The sequence below is a fragment of the Ailuropoda melanoleuca genome, chromosome 1 (genome assembly GCF_002007445.2).
Source record: "Ailuropoda melanoleuca isolate Jingjing chromosome 1, ASM200744v2, whole genome shotgun sequence".
NCBI lineage: Eukaryota > Metazoa > Chordata > Mammalia > Carnivora > Ursidae > Ailuropoda > Ailuropoda melanoleuca.
The window spans coordinates 176,829,694-176,846,329 of NC_048218.1; the positions used below are offsets into that span (position 1 = coordinate 176,829,694).

Below are 16,636 nucleotides of genomic sequence, written 5' to 3' on the forward strand. Positions count from 1 at the left end.
GTTCAAAAGCATGAAGCTAGTGAAGGACAGAATAAGGACTGAAACTTTCAAGTCTTGGGCTTTTCAACTTCTGCAACGCATTTGTCGCTCCCTTGCAGGGACCTAACTAAGCTCCAGCCACACAACGTTAAACTTCTCTGATTAGTAAATTCCTATGTTGAACACATCACGAGCTTTAGAATCTCTTCGCCTTTTGCTCATTTTATTATTTCCTCTGTCTGAAGTGGCTTTTCCAACTTTGTCAGGCAGACGGAATTGAAATGATCCTTCAAGACTTTCCGTTGCCACCTCTTCTGTCTCACCTTCCTTCTGCTGTCTTCACAGAGTTAATTGCTTGTCTGTGTTTCTTTAACGCTCATCTCTCACAGCACTTATCACATTGTCTCACAATTTGTTTGTATCTCTGCTGCTAGATGGTGAACTATGAGAGAGCCAGTAAAAAGTAAAATTTATTTAAGATGCCAGATGCTCTCCTAAGGACTTCACAAGGATGCACTCACTGAATCCTCTCAATAACCCCTGGACGTTTGTATGATCATCTTCTTTTTCTTGATGAAGCATAGAAAAGTTAAGTAACTTGCCCAAGATCATACACGCAGTAGGCACACAACAAACGATTGTTGAATTATGTCTAAGGAAAATGCTTATTAAAAACGACCAAATTCCTTTTTTCCCTGGAGAAAATGAATTCTCTCAAGTCAATATTTTCCCCCCAAATGGAGGAGAAACAAACTCTTCCTTCATGTAGTCAGATTTTTGCTTTCTTAAAGCAATGAAAAGAAACAACTAACTTTAAGCTAGTTGAAGCTCGACTGTCAATTCAGCTTTAAAGTTTTTTTAATATTATAATAATGTTTTCCAAGTGTTATAATTACTTCCTCATCCCATGATCTTGAATACCCATATCAGTTAAACGTTATTTTATTGTCTATTCAAAACCCATAAAACAAAGTGTACAATACAATATCAATTTTAATATTTGTGTCAAGAATCTATTATTTTCTAAACACACAGAGGAAAAAAAAAAAAAGGAGCTGCTTTCTGCCTCCAAGCCAAGCTTGAAAACCCGTGTCTTTCTGAGGATGATGCTGTCCAGTGGCACCAAAAGGAACTAGAGGCTGGCTGTGAATGTCAAGTGTGAATAATTCCAAGCCCCACACCACCTGTGGCTTTTTTGAGGCCTTTTTCTACAATCACTCAGAGGTAAACACATTCTCTTTGCTTTGTTCCAGGGCTTTTATAGGACTCCAGCCCTTGTATTAACGGCCTGATCTGGTGTGAGGAAAACTGGCTTTAAAAGCCTTTTAATCCAAAGGGTTTGAGCAACTAATGGACATCATCCCTTTGGCAAAAGGAGAGGATATAAAATCTCCTTTTCCATTTTAAAAGCCAGTCTTATTTATATAATCCTTTTATAAAGTTAAAGCCTCTTGGTCTTAACATATTTTTTAAGACCTGTTACATTACAGTATAAAGCCAATAGTTAGCCAAAAACAAAAACAAAAACCTTGTTCCTCTGTTGCTCAAGTTCTCGATGACCCTTTAACTTATTTGACTATTTGACTAATGGCAAAAAAAAAAAAAATCCAATCATCTACAAATGATATCTTCATTTTAACCACTATTTAGACTAATTATGAGCTTGTGCCTCAAAATGAAGCAATTCTATCATTTTAATATGGTGTAAGAATTAGTTTCTGAGGGAATTGGGGAAGTCACAGAACACTAGCACACCCAGATTTGAGAACAACAATAAAAAAAGTCAGCAATAAACAATTATCCTAGTAGACCCTGCAATTTCCATTCAAAACATTTAGAAAAGAATATTAATAAACATGAAAATGATGTATTTTTACAGAGAAAAACAAACTCACAAGGTTTTGGAATTGTAAATAACCCACAATTCTGGCAACCATCTACCTTAATTAATGTGTTTAACCAGTATTTGAAACATTAACATTTATCATCTTATTTTCTTTCTTTTCTTTTTAATATGGAATCAACATAAACTGGTTTTTGTTTGTTTGGATAACAATGTGGAGTAGAATAAAAAATGGAACAAAATAAATTTATCTAATGGTGAATACACAGAAGTGAAGTTTTGGTTCTGTTTACAAACTGTCCTACAGTAATCCCTGTTGCAACACAACTCACTTTTACATGGCTTAGCTGAAAAAAAAAATGTCTCTATAGTCGTAAAGATCTTTAATCGTATTTGCAATAGAAATAAATTTTAGAGGCCAAAAAACTTTTCACATTACGGGCTTAGGGAGTTTTATGGTGTCTACAACAAGGGGCATTAAAAACTTTGCAGTGGCATGCTTTAACAGAAAAAGGTATGTACCCTGTTTCACAGGTTATTCCCATCTTTGCTTGAGCACCATGGGAGGGCCCCAGGAGTTGGCTTCTTAGTGCCTTGTTCGATGACACTTTACCCAGGCATTCTCATGGTACCTTATAGGAAGGTATGAGTATGTAAGAAAAGACACCTCCAAGTTTCTTGAAGGAACTGAAATATCTCTTGTGTGGAAGTGGACAGTCAGGACATGGGGGTAACTTTAACACTCAGATTTTGCTGTTATTTTGTGTATAGCATTAACAACATGGGAACCCAGTTTCCCAAATGTAACACGGTGATTCATCTAAATGAAGTATGAGCGGAATGGGAGGTTTCCTCTGAATTGAGGCGATATGACATATAAAAGATCCCGAGGAATACTGGGAAAAGATACGAGGTAAGGCACTGAAGGAGAAATGGAGAACCATTTATGGCCATTAATAGCAAGTCCATCTTAGAAATGTTTACTATCATAACACTTGTAACGCATTGCTACTACATATTTAATTGTAGTTCCCGCTAGACTAAGAAATCTTCATGAGAGACTGTTCTGTCTTGTTTTCCACTGTGCTCCCAGCACCAAGCCCAGGGCCCAATACGTATGAGGTGAATGAATAAATAAATTAGTAAGCAATTCAGGTAGCAGTCATGGGGGTAGAGGTAAATGGATAAGTGGCCACATCCATGTGTTAGCAATGACAAATCAGCTAACCTCTGAAAAATGCTGGTATTGAAATCTAACCAGCTAACACTTGAAGAAGGTGATTCAGTCAATAGGTTGTCCTACAAATAATTTTTTTCTAATTAGTATGGTTAATTTTATGTTCTTTAAATGGGGCCTTTGTGGGAAACTGGGCAAGTTACTCACCTCCTTTTGCCTCAGTTAATATCTGCATAGGATTCCATAGTCACAGACTGAATGCCTAGTTCCAGCCAGGCATCTCACAAATAAATCCACTGTGCACCGAAGGAACCAGATGAGGTAGTATAGACACATCCATGCAAACATATCATCACTATTAAGGAAAACAATTTAAAGACTGTTCAGCTCAGATGTAATTAGTCCAGGAGGGACACATTATTATTGATAATGGGTGTCTCACAGGGGAAGTTGGACTTACCAGTGTGGGTTTTTTCAGGGGCTGAAAATTGGTAACATTTTCAAGTTGAATTAGCTACCGTTTTTAAATATTGAATAGTGGAATGGGTACCAAAATAGATAATGCTATTTGGTCATTAAGACACAGAAGGAGACTTTACATGATAGCTACAACTACTCATTGACTTACAAAAGGTATCGATTAACTGGGGATGTATCTCACCCAGTGCTTGCCCCTTGACCTGAAATGCCAAGTTAGTCAAAAGTTGGCTTAAATAAAAGTCACAACGGTTCTGCATTATTCACTTACCAAAGCTGTTGGAATCTGTTATTCCAAATAGCTAGGTGGAGTCAGGCAATCTCACTTGGCTCTTGCTCTTGACTCCTCAATCCCCCACCTTTAATCTATGCCTCAGTTTTCTTGTCTATGGTATGGAGGCTACCGTTGATAACATTTGATCCCTCTAGCTGCAAGACAAATGCTAAATGTTCCACTGATTGCTGGTGATATTTGAACCTCTAAGCAAAGTTCCCTATATATATAATCACTGTAATTATGCCTCTACTATAACTTTTTTTTTAAGTTGGAAACAATGTTATCAGAATACCTTTTGATAACATTTCCTTTATTGCATTTTGGATAATGATTTTAGTACCAACAAGGGGCCTTTATTGCTCGATTCAACTCCTGTTGTACATTAAACTTTGTCTCAGATCCAATCAACTTTGGTATAAAGTAAAATGAGGTCAAACACAGCGCTCACTAAATCATGGCTTGAACTGTCCTTAAATGAGCAAAACTGAATAGTTGCATATATCATTGAGACATTCCAGTGATTTATTTTTCCTAATTTATATTTATATTGATACTCTCTTTACAGAAGTACTGTAGCAATAAAGAATCCTGTTCCTAATCTTATTTTTCAAGTACCAAACAAAACAAAACAAAAACAAACCAAAAAAATGAAAACAATGGAAAGCAAAAACAATAAATTTTCTGGTTTTGTCATAATGTTATTGTAAACCATTCTACTTAGATGTTATGTATTTAGAATCCAAAATTTCTGCAATGCTCCAAATTAAAATGCGATATTTAGATTAAAATTCTGAACCAATCAACTAAGCAGGTATATAACTCTAAACATTACTGGCTTGTAAGAATAAATAGAGGAATAATAATAATAAGCTACCAAATAATGCTTTTGTGGATACTATTATTTGCCAGTTTATCAGCTTTAAGCTCCCTATCATTCATGCATTTCCAGTTTCAAAATAGCTACAAAAATCAAAAAGCAAAACCATAGTAAAGCTAGTTTCCCTAGTTTGTGCTTGCCTCCCAGGTCAAAAGAAATTGTTAATTGCCAAAAATGTAAAATTTAATCCAAAAAAAGTAACAGGCTACACAGGTAAATTTTGGCAAATGCAACTTTATATTGAAATTCACACATCTGTATCTTAAAGAATGAGACTCACAGACTCTAATGTATTTCTAAAATACCAGAAATCATATTATAAGCTTTCACAAGTTAAAACTGAAATAATTTAAACGACCAATACACTGAATGTGCAGAAAGTATAAACAAGACTGTGCCTTCAGTAGAGTAAATGCTTCACAAATTGTGCAGGATGTCATACTAAGGCTGTGGTCTCCCCTTGACAGCTGATTTAAAATATAAACATACATCAACTGCCTGCTTCTTAGAACACACTAGAATGGGTAGCACACCTCAGAAGAAAATCTCATCATCCCAGTGATGTGCGCCTTAATTTTCAAACCATGTGAGGAAAAAGGAAAAAGAGTATTAAATGATCGTCCATGCACTTCCAGATGCATGACCATGACCAGTTACTAATTCAATTTCCCTTGACTATTTGCTCCAATGCTAAATAAGATGAAAGATACTAGATAACCCTTTAAGGCAACATGTGTTTATTCTGCATTATAAGAACTGCTCAGTTGTGACCAGTTGGTACCATTAATGTTGCCTCCCAGACCAATATCTAGCATTTGTAAAATATAAATGAATTGGAAAAACTTGATACCAAATCAACAAAAACCACATAATACAGTTCAATGCTAGCAATTTCACTAGTAGGTAAGGAAAGTGGTATTTAGAAATAGTAATGTATTAATACCAAAAAAAAAAAAAAAGAGTAAACTCTAATTGGAACCAATATACTGCTTTGGAATGCTCCCCAAAACTTACGAGGCGAAATTTTAAAAGTGTGATAATCCAATAAGTCATGGCACGTCTTTAGTGGATTACAGTACTTTAAGTCCCCAAATATTTTAGTCTTTGCAAAACGATAATAGTATGAAATGTTTTAAAGTCTTCAAACTTCTAAAATTAGTTTTTATCAACACATTTACCTCATGTCAACTTAATTTATTAAGATGTCCAATGCTAATTGTTTTTTTGATGTTTTTTTTCATAAGTAGTGATATACACAGCATTTAGCACTGATACTTAGCACCTGCTACTTTCATTATCTAGTTTTCAACCACATAAAGAAACTTAGGGCAGTGGCTCAGTCCTTTCTTAATTACAAACCTTCGCCGGCAGTCAGCAGGATCACTCTGAGATTTAAAATAGGATTATAGGTGAACTATTGCAAAGACTGCAGAATGTTGCCCAAATCCTTATAACCGCTGATCCCATTCTTGATTTTCTTCTCAAGATATGGCTACAGGCCACGATTGCTTAGCAGAGAAGGTTAGTGTTTCACAAGGCTAAAGATTTCCAGATGCTCCTTCATATAACACAGTAAGGTTCCCTTGGTAACCTGGATTTTCTGCAGTAAAGGAGGGTTGTGCTGAAACAGCGCCTCAGCTCCCTGTTGGAGAAAATGCAGACAAAAGGATTGATTCCTGCTTGGGCAAAACTCATCCAGACAGCGGCTGTTAGAAATCCCCCTGGTACTACAGGCCCTCTTGCAAAAACTCTCCAATAACAGGCCACCAGGTATGGGCCCCACAAGGTTAGGAAGAGAAAAGTCATTATATAGAACATTCTGCTGATTCTTTTCTCCATTTTGAACTCATCTAGGACCAAGAGCCTTCTTCTGCCCGTGGTGTTTGCATTTTGCCGGATGCCCAGCAAGGTGGGTGGTGTGGGACCCCTTCCAAACCCTGCTAGCCAATTGGCGGCTGCCTGGCCACTGGCCCCAGGGCCATGAAAAGTCCAGTTCTGGCTGACAGCTGCTACAAACTGGACTGGCTTCATTTTCCTTCGGTCATGGACAAAAAATATCAGCTTGAGGTAGACAAGCTGTGTGGCTAGGAGGATGAGAGCAAGGAGCAGCATAAATCCTAAGGAATCATTAGCCCTGAAGGAGCGGTGCTGGAAGGTACATTGATCTTCCTCCCTAATGAATGAGTAAGTGCCCACATCTAAAACTGGGGGGAATGCCATGGCCACAGACAGAGTCCACACCATGCAGATCACAGCCAGACACGTCCAAAAGGTTAGCCTCTTTGTATAGAAGCGGTGATGGGCGATAGCTAAGTATCTGGTGACGCTGACGCAGAAGAGCATGAAAGCAGTGTGGAAACAGGACAAAACCCCCAGAAAGGCAATCACTTTGCAAGTCAGAGTCCCATAAGTCCAGGTAGAGCCATTTTTGACAGAGTTGAATACAAATGGGAAACAAATTGCAGATCTGAGGATATCTGAACAGCAAAGATCCAACAGGAAGTAGTAAGGTGCTCTGTGCAAGGTCTTATCTTTCACTAGCAAAATGGAGATCAGAAGGTTGCCCACCACGCTGACTCCTATTATGAAACCCAAGGAAGTCAGTTTCAGAAAGGCTGTTAGAGGAGAGAGATTTTGCAAAATGTTGTCAGCTGCATGGCTATAGTTCGCCATAGATGGATGGAGGATAAAGATACAGCCTCAGTCAAGTCTCATGATCTAGATATAAGAACAAGGAAAAGATAGGTCCATACATTTTAATGAAAATATAATCCACAAAGAGAACTGATGCGATCTGCAGTCATGCTTCCTCTTTTCTTCCATTTGATTTGCCATCAGAATATCTGGAAAAAAAATGAGCTATCAGTTCTTAAGTTAACAAGTAATGATGTCAGGCAGTGCTAACATAAAGCTGTTCATTTACGGGGAAGCAAATAAAGTTTTAATTTTGAATAATATTATTTGCTTTAGTAAGTATTTCTGTTTGAGATTTCAGAAAATTGGCTTGTTTAGTTTTCTGAACTAGATGAATTTTAAAATGTCCCTATTTTGGAGAACATAAATTTGACTGGGTACCTTTAGGACAGAAGGAATGAAATGTTCCACAATCATAAAATATGCCAGTCCAGGAATTAATCACTAATGTTACAATGGAATCTACAAGATTGCTGATAGGAGACAGAGATGAGACTACCTACATTTATTTGAGTTCTGTTAGTATCTGTCAGTGTTTTACAGGCAGCTTTGCTGCTGATATGGATCCAAAGAGCCCTTGCAAAATATGTCTTTTAACTCAAGTGCCACTATTCATGCATCATATTATAAGAAGAGTATTTGTTGATTCATCTTAAAGCACAATTTCAACATTAGACTTCAAAATTAATAGGAACTTATCCAGGATTTGCTGTGACTTAATCTTTTGTCTTTCCCACCCCACCCTACCCCCCTTTTTTGGTAAATCTTTTCTCTTTTAAGCCCACATGATTATTAAAAACTGTTAATGTAAATATTGGCCAGGGAAACACACCCAGAGGAATAATGTACTTCCATTTGTAAATCTTGGTTTCCTGGATTCAAATGAATTTAACATGAACCCGTATTTCTTGGGCAATTAAACCTTTCCTATTTACACTGATAATTTTTGTTGCAAATCGCAAGTGGCTTCATTTTAAAACAAAATGCACATTGTCTCCTGGGTGCCTGAGAGCCACACCAGGAAAATCGGCTTCCTCTGTTATTCCCACGAAGCATGTTTCCTTTGCCACTTCTCACTAGCCCGGAATATGCTGATGGAAGCCCAGGCAAAACTGCGTTCGATGATTTTAATTTCCCCACCGGTACATCCCGGGTAAATACCGATCACATCATGCAACATTACGAAACCTGAAATCCGCCACCCCTGGATTTATAATGTGGGGTGGAGGAGGGGGAGGGGGAGAGAGAGACATGCATTACATACGCGAAGATGGGGAGAGAGATTGCTTCTGTGCTGCAAGGGAACTGTTCCCGGTGATTCGCAGTCTGGTATTCCTCAGCCTTGAAACGCTTTCCAGAAATGGAGCTCTCAATAAGCCCTACTGAAGATGCATTGTCTGAATGTACTTCCATTATGCAGTTTATTGTCAAAAAAACAAAAAACAAAAAACCTCGGGGAGGGCTCGGTGTCGGTGAACCTGCAGTTTCATCCTCACCGTGCGCCCCCCTCCCCCCAAACTTAAACGAGAGTATATCCTCCTACCTGTTGGTGTTGGATATCCCGACAGACTATAGCTTCTTCTTTCTATAAATTGCTGATTATTTTTTTTTGCCTTAGTGCCTTGACTGAGCATCCAGGCAGGGCTCGGCGGCGCCTGCGCGCTGGAGCCTCCTTGAGCTCCAGCCGCGTCCTCCCCTGTCGCAGCGGCACCGTCTCCCCCAGTAACGCAGGGGCCGCGACGGCGGCGGCGGCGGCGACGACGAGGGCGGCGGCGAGGGCTGCTTCAGCCTCTGTGGAGCCAACAGAAGCCTCGACCCGTTTCCAGAGCTGGCAGGGTTTATTGAATATTCTGTCCTGTTGAACTGGCAAAATTAGGGTTTTGTCCCCTTCTGGCTGCTTCTGAACTTTTCCCTCCCCACACCCGAAGTGGGGGGCTTGGAAAGGCTTTTTCAGGACCTCAGGCCCATCCTCTTCCCTTAGGGCAGCGCCAGGAGAAGCCACGGCATCGGGGGCTCTCGCCCCCTTTTCAGCTTCCCGGAACCCTAGCCTTCCCCGAACATTTCCTTCCTTTCTCTTTTAGGGTGGTCCAGCGCATTGGAAGCTTCTTTTAGATTTCCTCTTTAATGAGTTTCCCAGCTGACCTTTGCACCTGCAGGTTAGCTGGGAGGGGGGAAAAAAAGAAAGAAAGAAAAAGAAATTAAATATATATGTATTTTTAAAAAGCGCAGTCAAGAAAATTCTTGTCAATGGGGAAGGGGGGAAAGCAGGTTAGGGCAGCCCTGTCTTTGTTAGTCATCTTCTATTCTCAAATGCACGCAAATATGTGTTAAGTAGGGAGAAGCTAAGTTCAGAGGACAACTGCAAAATGATTTACATCCATTTTACCTTAACGAATATGACTATAGAATCAGGCTTACAAAAATTTTAAATGACTATTCCTCGCATTCCACCCCACCGAGCAACAGCCTTTCTTTTTCCTTCTTTCAAGTACGGCTGACCAATGTATTGCTGACCAATACATTGGTAATGTCAAAGCAGTTGTGTGTGTGAGTTTCCTTTCCCTCCCCCTCTGTTTTTAGGAAGAAAAATACTAGGAATATAATGAATTCATAAAACTTACACCCATCCAAAAGGTCCGATGATATCACAAGACACCACATAGCCTGACAACTGGGTGCTTAGGGATGCCTCTGGAATCATGCATTTCCTTATTTTACCATTTCCGAAGAGTTTTGTTTGTGGGGGTGGTATAAGATTTTAAACAACTCCCCACCTCCAAAAAAACGAGCAGACATGCTTTCGTTAATTCCCAATGTAAAACGTCTGCTTCTCCTCCTGAATGTTTATTGCTTTATAATAATCTGTTAATGAAACAGAAAAAATAAAGATCTTCTCTACAGTAATAATTTGATCTCCAGACAGCAGTAAAATACCTCATTGCTGGGTGGTGAGATTGTGACATTCGGGGGAACTCAAGCCAATCAGCATACAGATAATATGGGTTAATTTACATATTGTATTTCTATTGGACACACTGAGGTAAAGCTTTCTCTGTTTAAAGCTTAAAAATGAATACTTCACTGTCATGGTGTCACAGTCATTACACAAAGCCCTATGTTGGTAACACTGAAATGATGTTCCTTTTCCTGATTTGTTTTGGGATGTCTTAAACCCATTTAAAAGATAAATAATGATTTGTTAAAAAAAAAAAAAAAGAACACATATAAAGCACCTAACTTGTGCATTCCCTTAACCTAGAAAAATCAATCCTACAGCAATACTGGAAGTAACTTGAGGGCATTTCCATTCAAGTGAAACATTCCACTTTTTTTGCAAAACACATAAATTCAGAAGATCTCAAAACTGTATGATGGTTTGCAAATGCTAAGTGAAATGTCAAGTTCATTTTTGTGAAACTATAAATCAATTCAATTTGTTCTGTTTTACTTCCCAATTAGGGTCTCAATGTACTTTGCAAAGAGTTATTATTTCCAGAAATTTTACAGTTAAAAAATCTATAGAATAAGAGATTTAAATAAATTTACTGAAGATTCATGATTGGCCAGATCTTAGGTTGTATGGATTAGGGAAAAGCTATTTAAAAGTAAATTAAAAGGGTGACTGCACTGCCAGGCTGTGAGGCAATAATTTACTCTGCCAAAAGGTATAGGGCCGAGATCCAAGGGTTTAACATTCTCATACTTTAAGATGCAGGTATTGATTCCTTAAAAATAAGAGAGGGAATGTGTGTGTCTGCAATATTCTTTCATATCTACATCCTCGGGTATTGTATTAGAGGTATTATTTTCCTTTGCAATTGAGTACAGTTACATTCACTAGTTCTTCAGTTTTTCCAGCTGTTAGATGAGAATGTAATTTTCTTGCCTCACAAAGGGGCTCAAGAAATTAATGAGATATTTTCCATTCAGTTCATTAACTCTACTGGAGAAAACATTGAAGTCTGCAACTTTAATCAATAGGAATTTTTAAAAATATATTTAATAGCTGACAAAACTTTCATATCATCCATAAGTTAATGGAAAGGTCTTGCTTCAAATGGGCCAGATTATAACCTTATTTGATCTTAACTAATTTCTTTTTGATTCCTTATATCACCACACCTAGAAAATTGATAATAGGGTTAGGAGTAAAGGGACAAAGCAAGCCAGCAAAATCCTATACACCCTGGGTTTGAAGGAGTCTAAAGGTTTTCAAATTCTTTGTGTATTACATTAACTCTATTGATCAGTGGATTAGGAAGATCCATGTAATTTGCTTAATTTGGTTCTTATAATAAATATATACAAATTTATTTAAAGCAGCAATTATCGTCTTTTCAAAATTAATCAGACAGACGCATCAGATTTGCCAAGTGAAGCACATCTCATGATGGGCAAATGCAGTATTTTTGTTCTATGCATTGTTTATGTAAAAATGTGTGTCAGGAAATAAACAATTCTTGGCAAATGCAGTGAAAGATAGGCTAGGATGAAACATTCTAAGAAAAGATTTTTTAATCATTCATTTAAAGTGCGGTCTCTCCCACTTCAAGATTTTCTTTAAAACTCAAAAAACACATACCACTGGTATTCTCAATTCTTAACAAAATCTAAAACTATGTAGGAAAAAGAGACTTCTTATAAATGTTCTGAAAGTTATTTTGATAAGAAAGCTCCCATCAGGGACTAACATGGAAACATTTTCTAAGCACTTATTTTAAAAATTCACTACCTGGAACAAGTGACTTACAGAAAGAGAGATTATGCATTTATTTTTATTTTTTAAAAGATTTTATTTATTTGAGGGAGACAGAATGTGCCTGCATGAGCGGCGGGGTGGGGGTGGGGGATTGGGAGTGGTGAGGAACAGAGAGTGAGGGAGAAGAAGCAGACTCCCTGCTGAACAGGGAGCTTGATCCCAGGACCCTGAGATCATGACCTGAGCCAAAGGCAGACACTTAACTGTCTGAGCCACCCAGGCTCCCCTATGTATTTATTTTTGATAATGGTTTTCACTTGCTAGTCTGTGGCAAAAAGTAACCTTTTCCACAGTGACATCTAAGTAACTGAGAGTTTCTAGGGCTTTGTGCTCCACCTGCTTGAGTAACAACACAGTGAAAGAATACCATAGACCCAAAAACTGCCACTGGATTTAAAAAATTGTGCCTTGGGAGTTAGGAATCACAATTGTGAACACCTTGAACAGTGAGATTTCTTCAGAATTTTAATGATTTTTTTTTTTTTAGATTTTTATTTATTTATTTGACAGAGATAGAGACAGCCAGCGAGAGAGGGAACACAAGCGGGGAGTGGGAGAGGAAGAAGCAGGCTCATAGCAGAGGAGCCTGATGTGGGGCTCGATTCCCATAACGCCAGGATCACGCCCTGAGCCGAAGGCAGACGCTTAACCGCTGTGCCACCCAGGCGCCCCAGAATTTTAATGATTTTTAAAAAGATTAAGAATCTGGCATGTTCCTTTCCAAAATGCAAAAAATGTTCATTTGTTAGATTTTTCTCTCTACTCTGTCACAAAACAGGTTTCAAAGTGTTAATATAATTCATTTTTAATTTTAAGGCTAGCATCTCTAAGAACTTCTCTCTCAATTTAAGATCTAGGCTTTCAAAAATTTAGTGGTTTACTGTCTCTGACCTTTATGTTGACAATTTCCTTCTCTCTGAAAACTTGTTCCTTTATTGAATTCATTTAACAAATATTTGTTGAGGTTCTACTCTGTAGGAGTCATTGTGCTAGATCTTGCAAGAAATGAAAAATCAAGGGACAGGACTGGTGTGTTGGCAGCTGCATCAGTGTAGGGAAAATCTAAATGGGTAGAATCAGAGGGTGTGGGATAAACAGAAACAATGGGATGGATCTGGTTGTTAAGAGGAAGCAGAAGCCATATATATTCCTCTTAACAACCAGTTATATATATGCCATATATACATATATATATATGTATATGTATGTATTTTAATCAAGTGATTAAATAAGGGAAGCAAGGGAGATTGAAGAGTAAGAATTGATTCTAAGGTGTGGAGCCTGAGTAACTGAGAGGCAGGAGACACCATTACTGGGGCAGCAAAAGTTAAAAAAGAGAGGGTTGGTTTGGTAAATAAGATTCTGAGTTAATTTTAGACATATTGAATGTGAAATGCTGGTGGAACATTCCAGTTAATGTACATGCTGTTGGAAGTGAAGAGGCCAAATTCAGGAAGTACCTGTAGATGACGGTAGAACTAAGATAAGTGTTGGGTGACATTGCCAAGGGAGAGATTGTTGAGAGAAGGAGGTTGAGGTTAAATAAATTTAAAAAAAAACATACCCATTCCACTCCCTCTGGGCAAACTGAAAAAGGAAGGGAATGCCTGCATTTAAGAAATAAGAAGGAACATGGAAGAACCAGAAATAGAACAAACTGAAATGAAGGAGGGCAACCAGAGTCACAGACTCTGAGGAAGGAGAGAATTTCAAGGAGACAGTGGTCATCAAATGTAAGTTGTATCTGGAAAGTTTAAAAGGAAGAGGATGAGACGATACCATTGGATCTGGTGATGAGGAAATTAGCAACCTTTGAGAGAACAATTTCAGAAAAGCAAGTCAGACAGGGATTAATAAGTGAGGGGCACAGGTGTAAAGTTTTATAGTCAGGCTAAGAAACTATTTTGCTATTAATGACAGCACTGTCTTGATGATAAAGGTTTTAATGGATTCCCTTGATGTTCTAAGAACAAAGTGGTAGTTATTTAAGTCAGTATAGCATGCCTTCTTCTTCTAGAAGTCTTTAAAACTCTTCTTCTGTTACACATTATTTAAATGTGATCCTGTGAATGAAGACAGCAAAGGCAAGTTTCCCTATTAATGTCTGGTAAAATTTTAGAGCTTTTATCAAAAGCCTTGGTCTATAAAAATATTCGCAATTATCTCATTCCCCTTTACCCTTTTTTTTTTTTTAAATGGACTCAGTCTTAACCATGAAGAAAAGCACTGACCCCATGTGGGTGTGGCTTGAGAGTGGGTGCTGTGTGTGTGTGTTTGTGTGTGTGATTGCATGTGTATATGCATAAGGAAGAGGTGGGAAGGCAAAGGAAGCGTTGGTAAAATAATTAAGGAATGGGAAGTTTAATTTAATATTCAGGTTAATGGAGAGTCATACATATTTTACGTGGATTGTAAATTTTCATGGAATAAAATTGCAACATAATTTTTAAAACTCAGGACATATAAAGCATTTTTTCTTTGATTATTCAGGGGTTACCTCAATCTTACATTAGGGCTACATTTTAAACACCAGTTATATGATAATATGAGCAGATTATGGTTATTTAAGCTTTTGTGGTGTTTAGCTTTTTGACAAATGGGCATAGTTAAAACATGGCTGAAAGTAAAGAATGTTAACTTAGACTCTAATTTAAGAGCTTCCCCTATTAACTGTCAGTCCTGAATTCTGATTTTCTGGCTAGCCTTTCTACTTCCATGTCTCCTAATTTTTTTAAACTTTATAATTTTCTCTTCCCATATCTCGTAAATATGGTTACTACTTTAATTTGGTTGACATTTGGTAAAAATTAAAGTGTGATATTATCTGCCTGATTTTACATTAAAAAAGATTTAAGAGTAAGTCCTGGAGCAACGTTATTTCATTCATTCAGCAAACTGTAGTCTCAACTGAAATATGAGCCCTATGGGAATACAGACATTGTCTTATTTTGCCTTGTTTTTTTTGATGCCCAGACAGAAACTGGCACACAGAGGACACTATGCCCATTTTTGTTGAATGTGAGATTATGAATTTATTACATAAAGAGTGCTGTGTTGGGAACTGTGAAAAGGATATAAAAAGAAAAGAAGTAAAAAACAATGACACAGGCTCTGACTGAACTCTATGTTTTTCTTAATTTAATAAAGTTGGGATAATTATTTGTATTATTGGCAGAAAGTTTTCCTGGCCAAGGGTTTACTCTGGATTTCGGGGCATGTCGTTTGCTTCTTAGCTTTATTACATTAGCATTTACATGATTCCTTATTTGCCTTACTATTCAGTAACTTCAAACCATTTTCTGTAACTTAAGGTCTGTCATGCAGATTATAAGCCAAGAGCAGATATTTTATGCTTTGAGCCCCTAACCTGGTGCTCAAATATGTGACGAAACATCTGCAGCTTTTATTTGGCTTAGGTCATATAAATTAGTTTTTTAATAGCCAAAAGGGTGATGTATTCCAAAAACAAAATCAAAACTGATTTACCAATACAGAAGTAAAATACTCAGTACTATAAGAAGAAAATTTTAAATGTTGAATACCCTCTACTTTTGCCTGTGGGTTATTCGTAATTATCTATAGGACAAACAGGAAAAGGGTTGACATAGAAACTGGCCATTTAAGGATTTGGAAAAGGACTTCACAAGGATGATGTGACTCTTAGGCAAAAATCAGGATTAACTTTCTTGCTTTTACTTTGTCTTCCTTTTTGAAGATACCTCTTTCCCTGTATTACCAGGCATAAATAAGAGGCGAATATAAGAGGTTCTTATATAAAATAGGGCTGATTCATCTTACTAATTGAATATAATTGAAAAGATACCAGCCAAATCACTCTTTAAGTCCTCTTAGCTTGAGCAAAGCCCAGACCTGATGACAGAGCTCGTAATCTCTGGAATAAAGGGAGCATAGAACAATGCTTCCAACAACTTGAAACAGGGTGGTAGCTCATTCTCAGAAGGCGGTAATGACTGGGGCTGGGTGTATACACTTTCACTGCATAGAAGAACTTGGTCAGGATTGCCTTTCCCCTTTATCCGATCTAGAATTACGGCGTTCTGTATTGGCAGTTGGTAGGTGATTTATAGCGGTTGTTTTCTGGCATAGCTATTGCTAGGGGATCATTAATCATTTCCATGGGGTATCAGGAATACTGTGGTATGCATGCATTATGGCCAATGTGAGTCTTGTTTATAAAACTTTAAAATACAAAATGTCTTACATCTACAAACTCTATAGTCTGTACTTCGCTGTTACCCATCATCTCTTGGAATGTCACTGTGCTGCATAGAGATGGGCAGGTGAACAGGATTAAGAGGTCAATGTGGAAGTGGCCCAATGCCAAGAGTTCCAATATTTGAAATGCTTTTTGGCTATGGGTGTTGTATCACTTAATCCCAATTAAAACTGTAGAATAGAGGTATGATTCTAATATTTTCAGAACTAGTTGCTAAAAGCAGTTGTTTGGGCAAGCAGTTGTCTGGGTAAACTGGAGGGATAAATACCAGTGATAAGCCCCCAAGTAAATAATGTGTCATCCTGTGATAATTCTT

General features: G+C 37.7%; 1 protein-coding gene across 6 annotated transcripts; it reads right to left on the bottom strand.

Annotated features, from left to right (window-relative positions):
* Positions 1-290: 290 nt before the first annotated feature.
* On the bottom strand, positions 291-10,236 carry GPR85 (G protein-coupled receptor 85). 6 transcript variants are annotated; one of them, XR_004628566.1, is made up of 5 exons: positions 9,946-10,236; positions 8,868-9,485; positions 8,589-8,706; positions 3,207-7,473; positions 291-421 (listed from the first exon to the last, which is right to left on the bottom strand). XR_004628566.1 is itself a non-coding variant. In XM_034670832.1 (4 exons), the coding sequence occupies exon 4, from the start codon at positions 7,301-7,303 to the stop codon at positions 6,191-6,193; it is 1,113 nt and encodes a 370-aa protein (XP_034526723.1). In that variant the 5' UTR covers positions 7,304-7,473; positions 8,589-8,706; positions 8,868-9,485; positions 10,099-10,236; the 3' UTR covers positions 865-6,190. The 6 variants fall into 6 exon arrangements, 4 of the variants coding, with proteins under 4 accessions (XP_034526723.1, XP_002915088.2, XP_034526700.1 ...); XR_004628567.1 differs by lacking the exon at positions 291-421 and having other exon boundaries at positions 865-6,272; positions 7,384-7,473; XM_034670832.1 differs by lacking the exon at positions 291-421 and having other exon boundaries at positions 865-7,473; positions 10,099-10,236.
* Between the last annotated feature and the right edge of the window lie 6,400 nt (positions 10,237-16,636).

What these genes read in the sequence shown, in the direction of transcription:
- GPR85 (XM_034670832.1), bottom strand. Translation starts at nt 7,303, where the DNA reads ATGGCGAACTATAGCCATGCAGCTGACAACATTTTGCAAAATCTCTCT.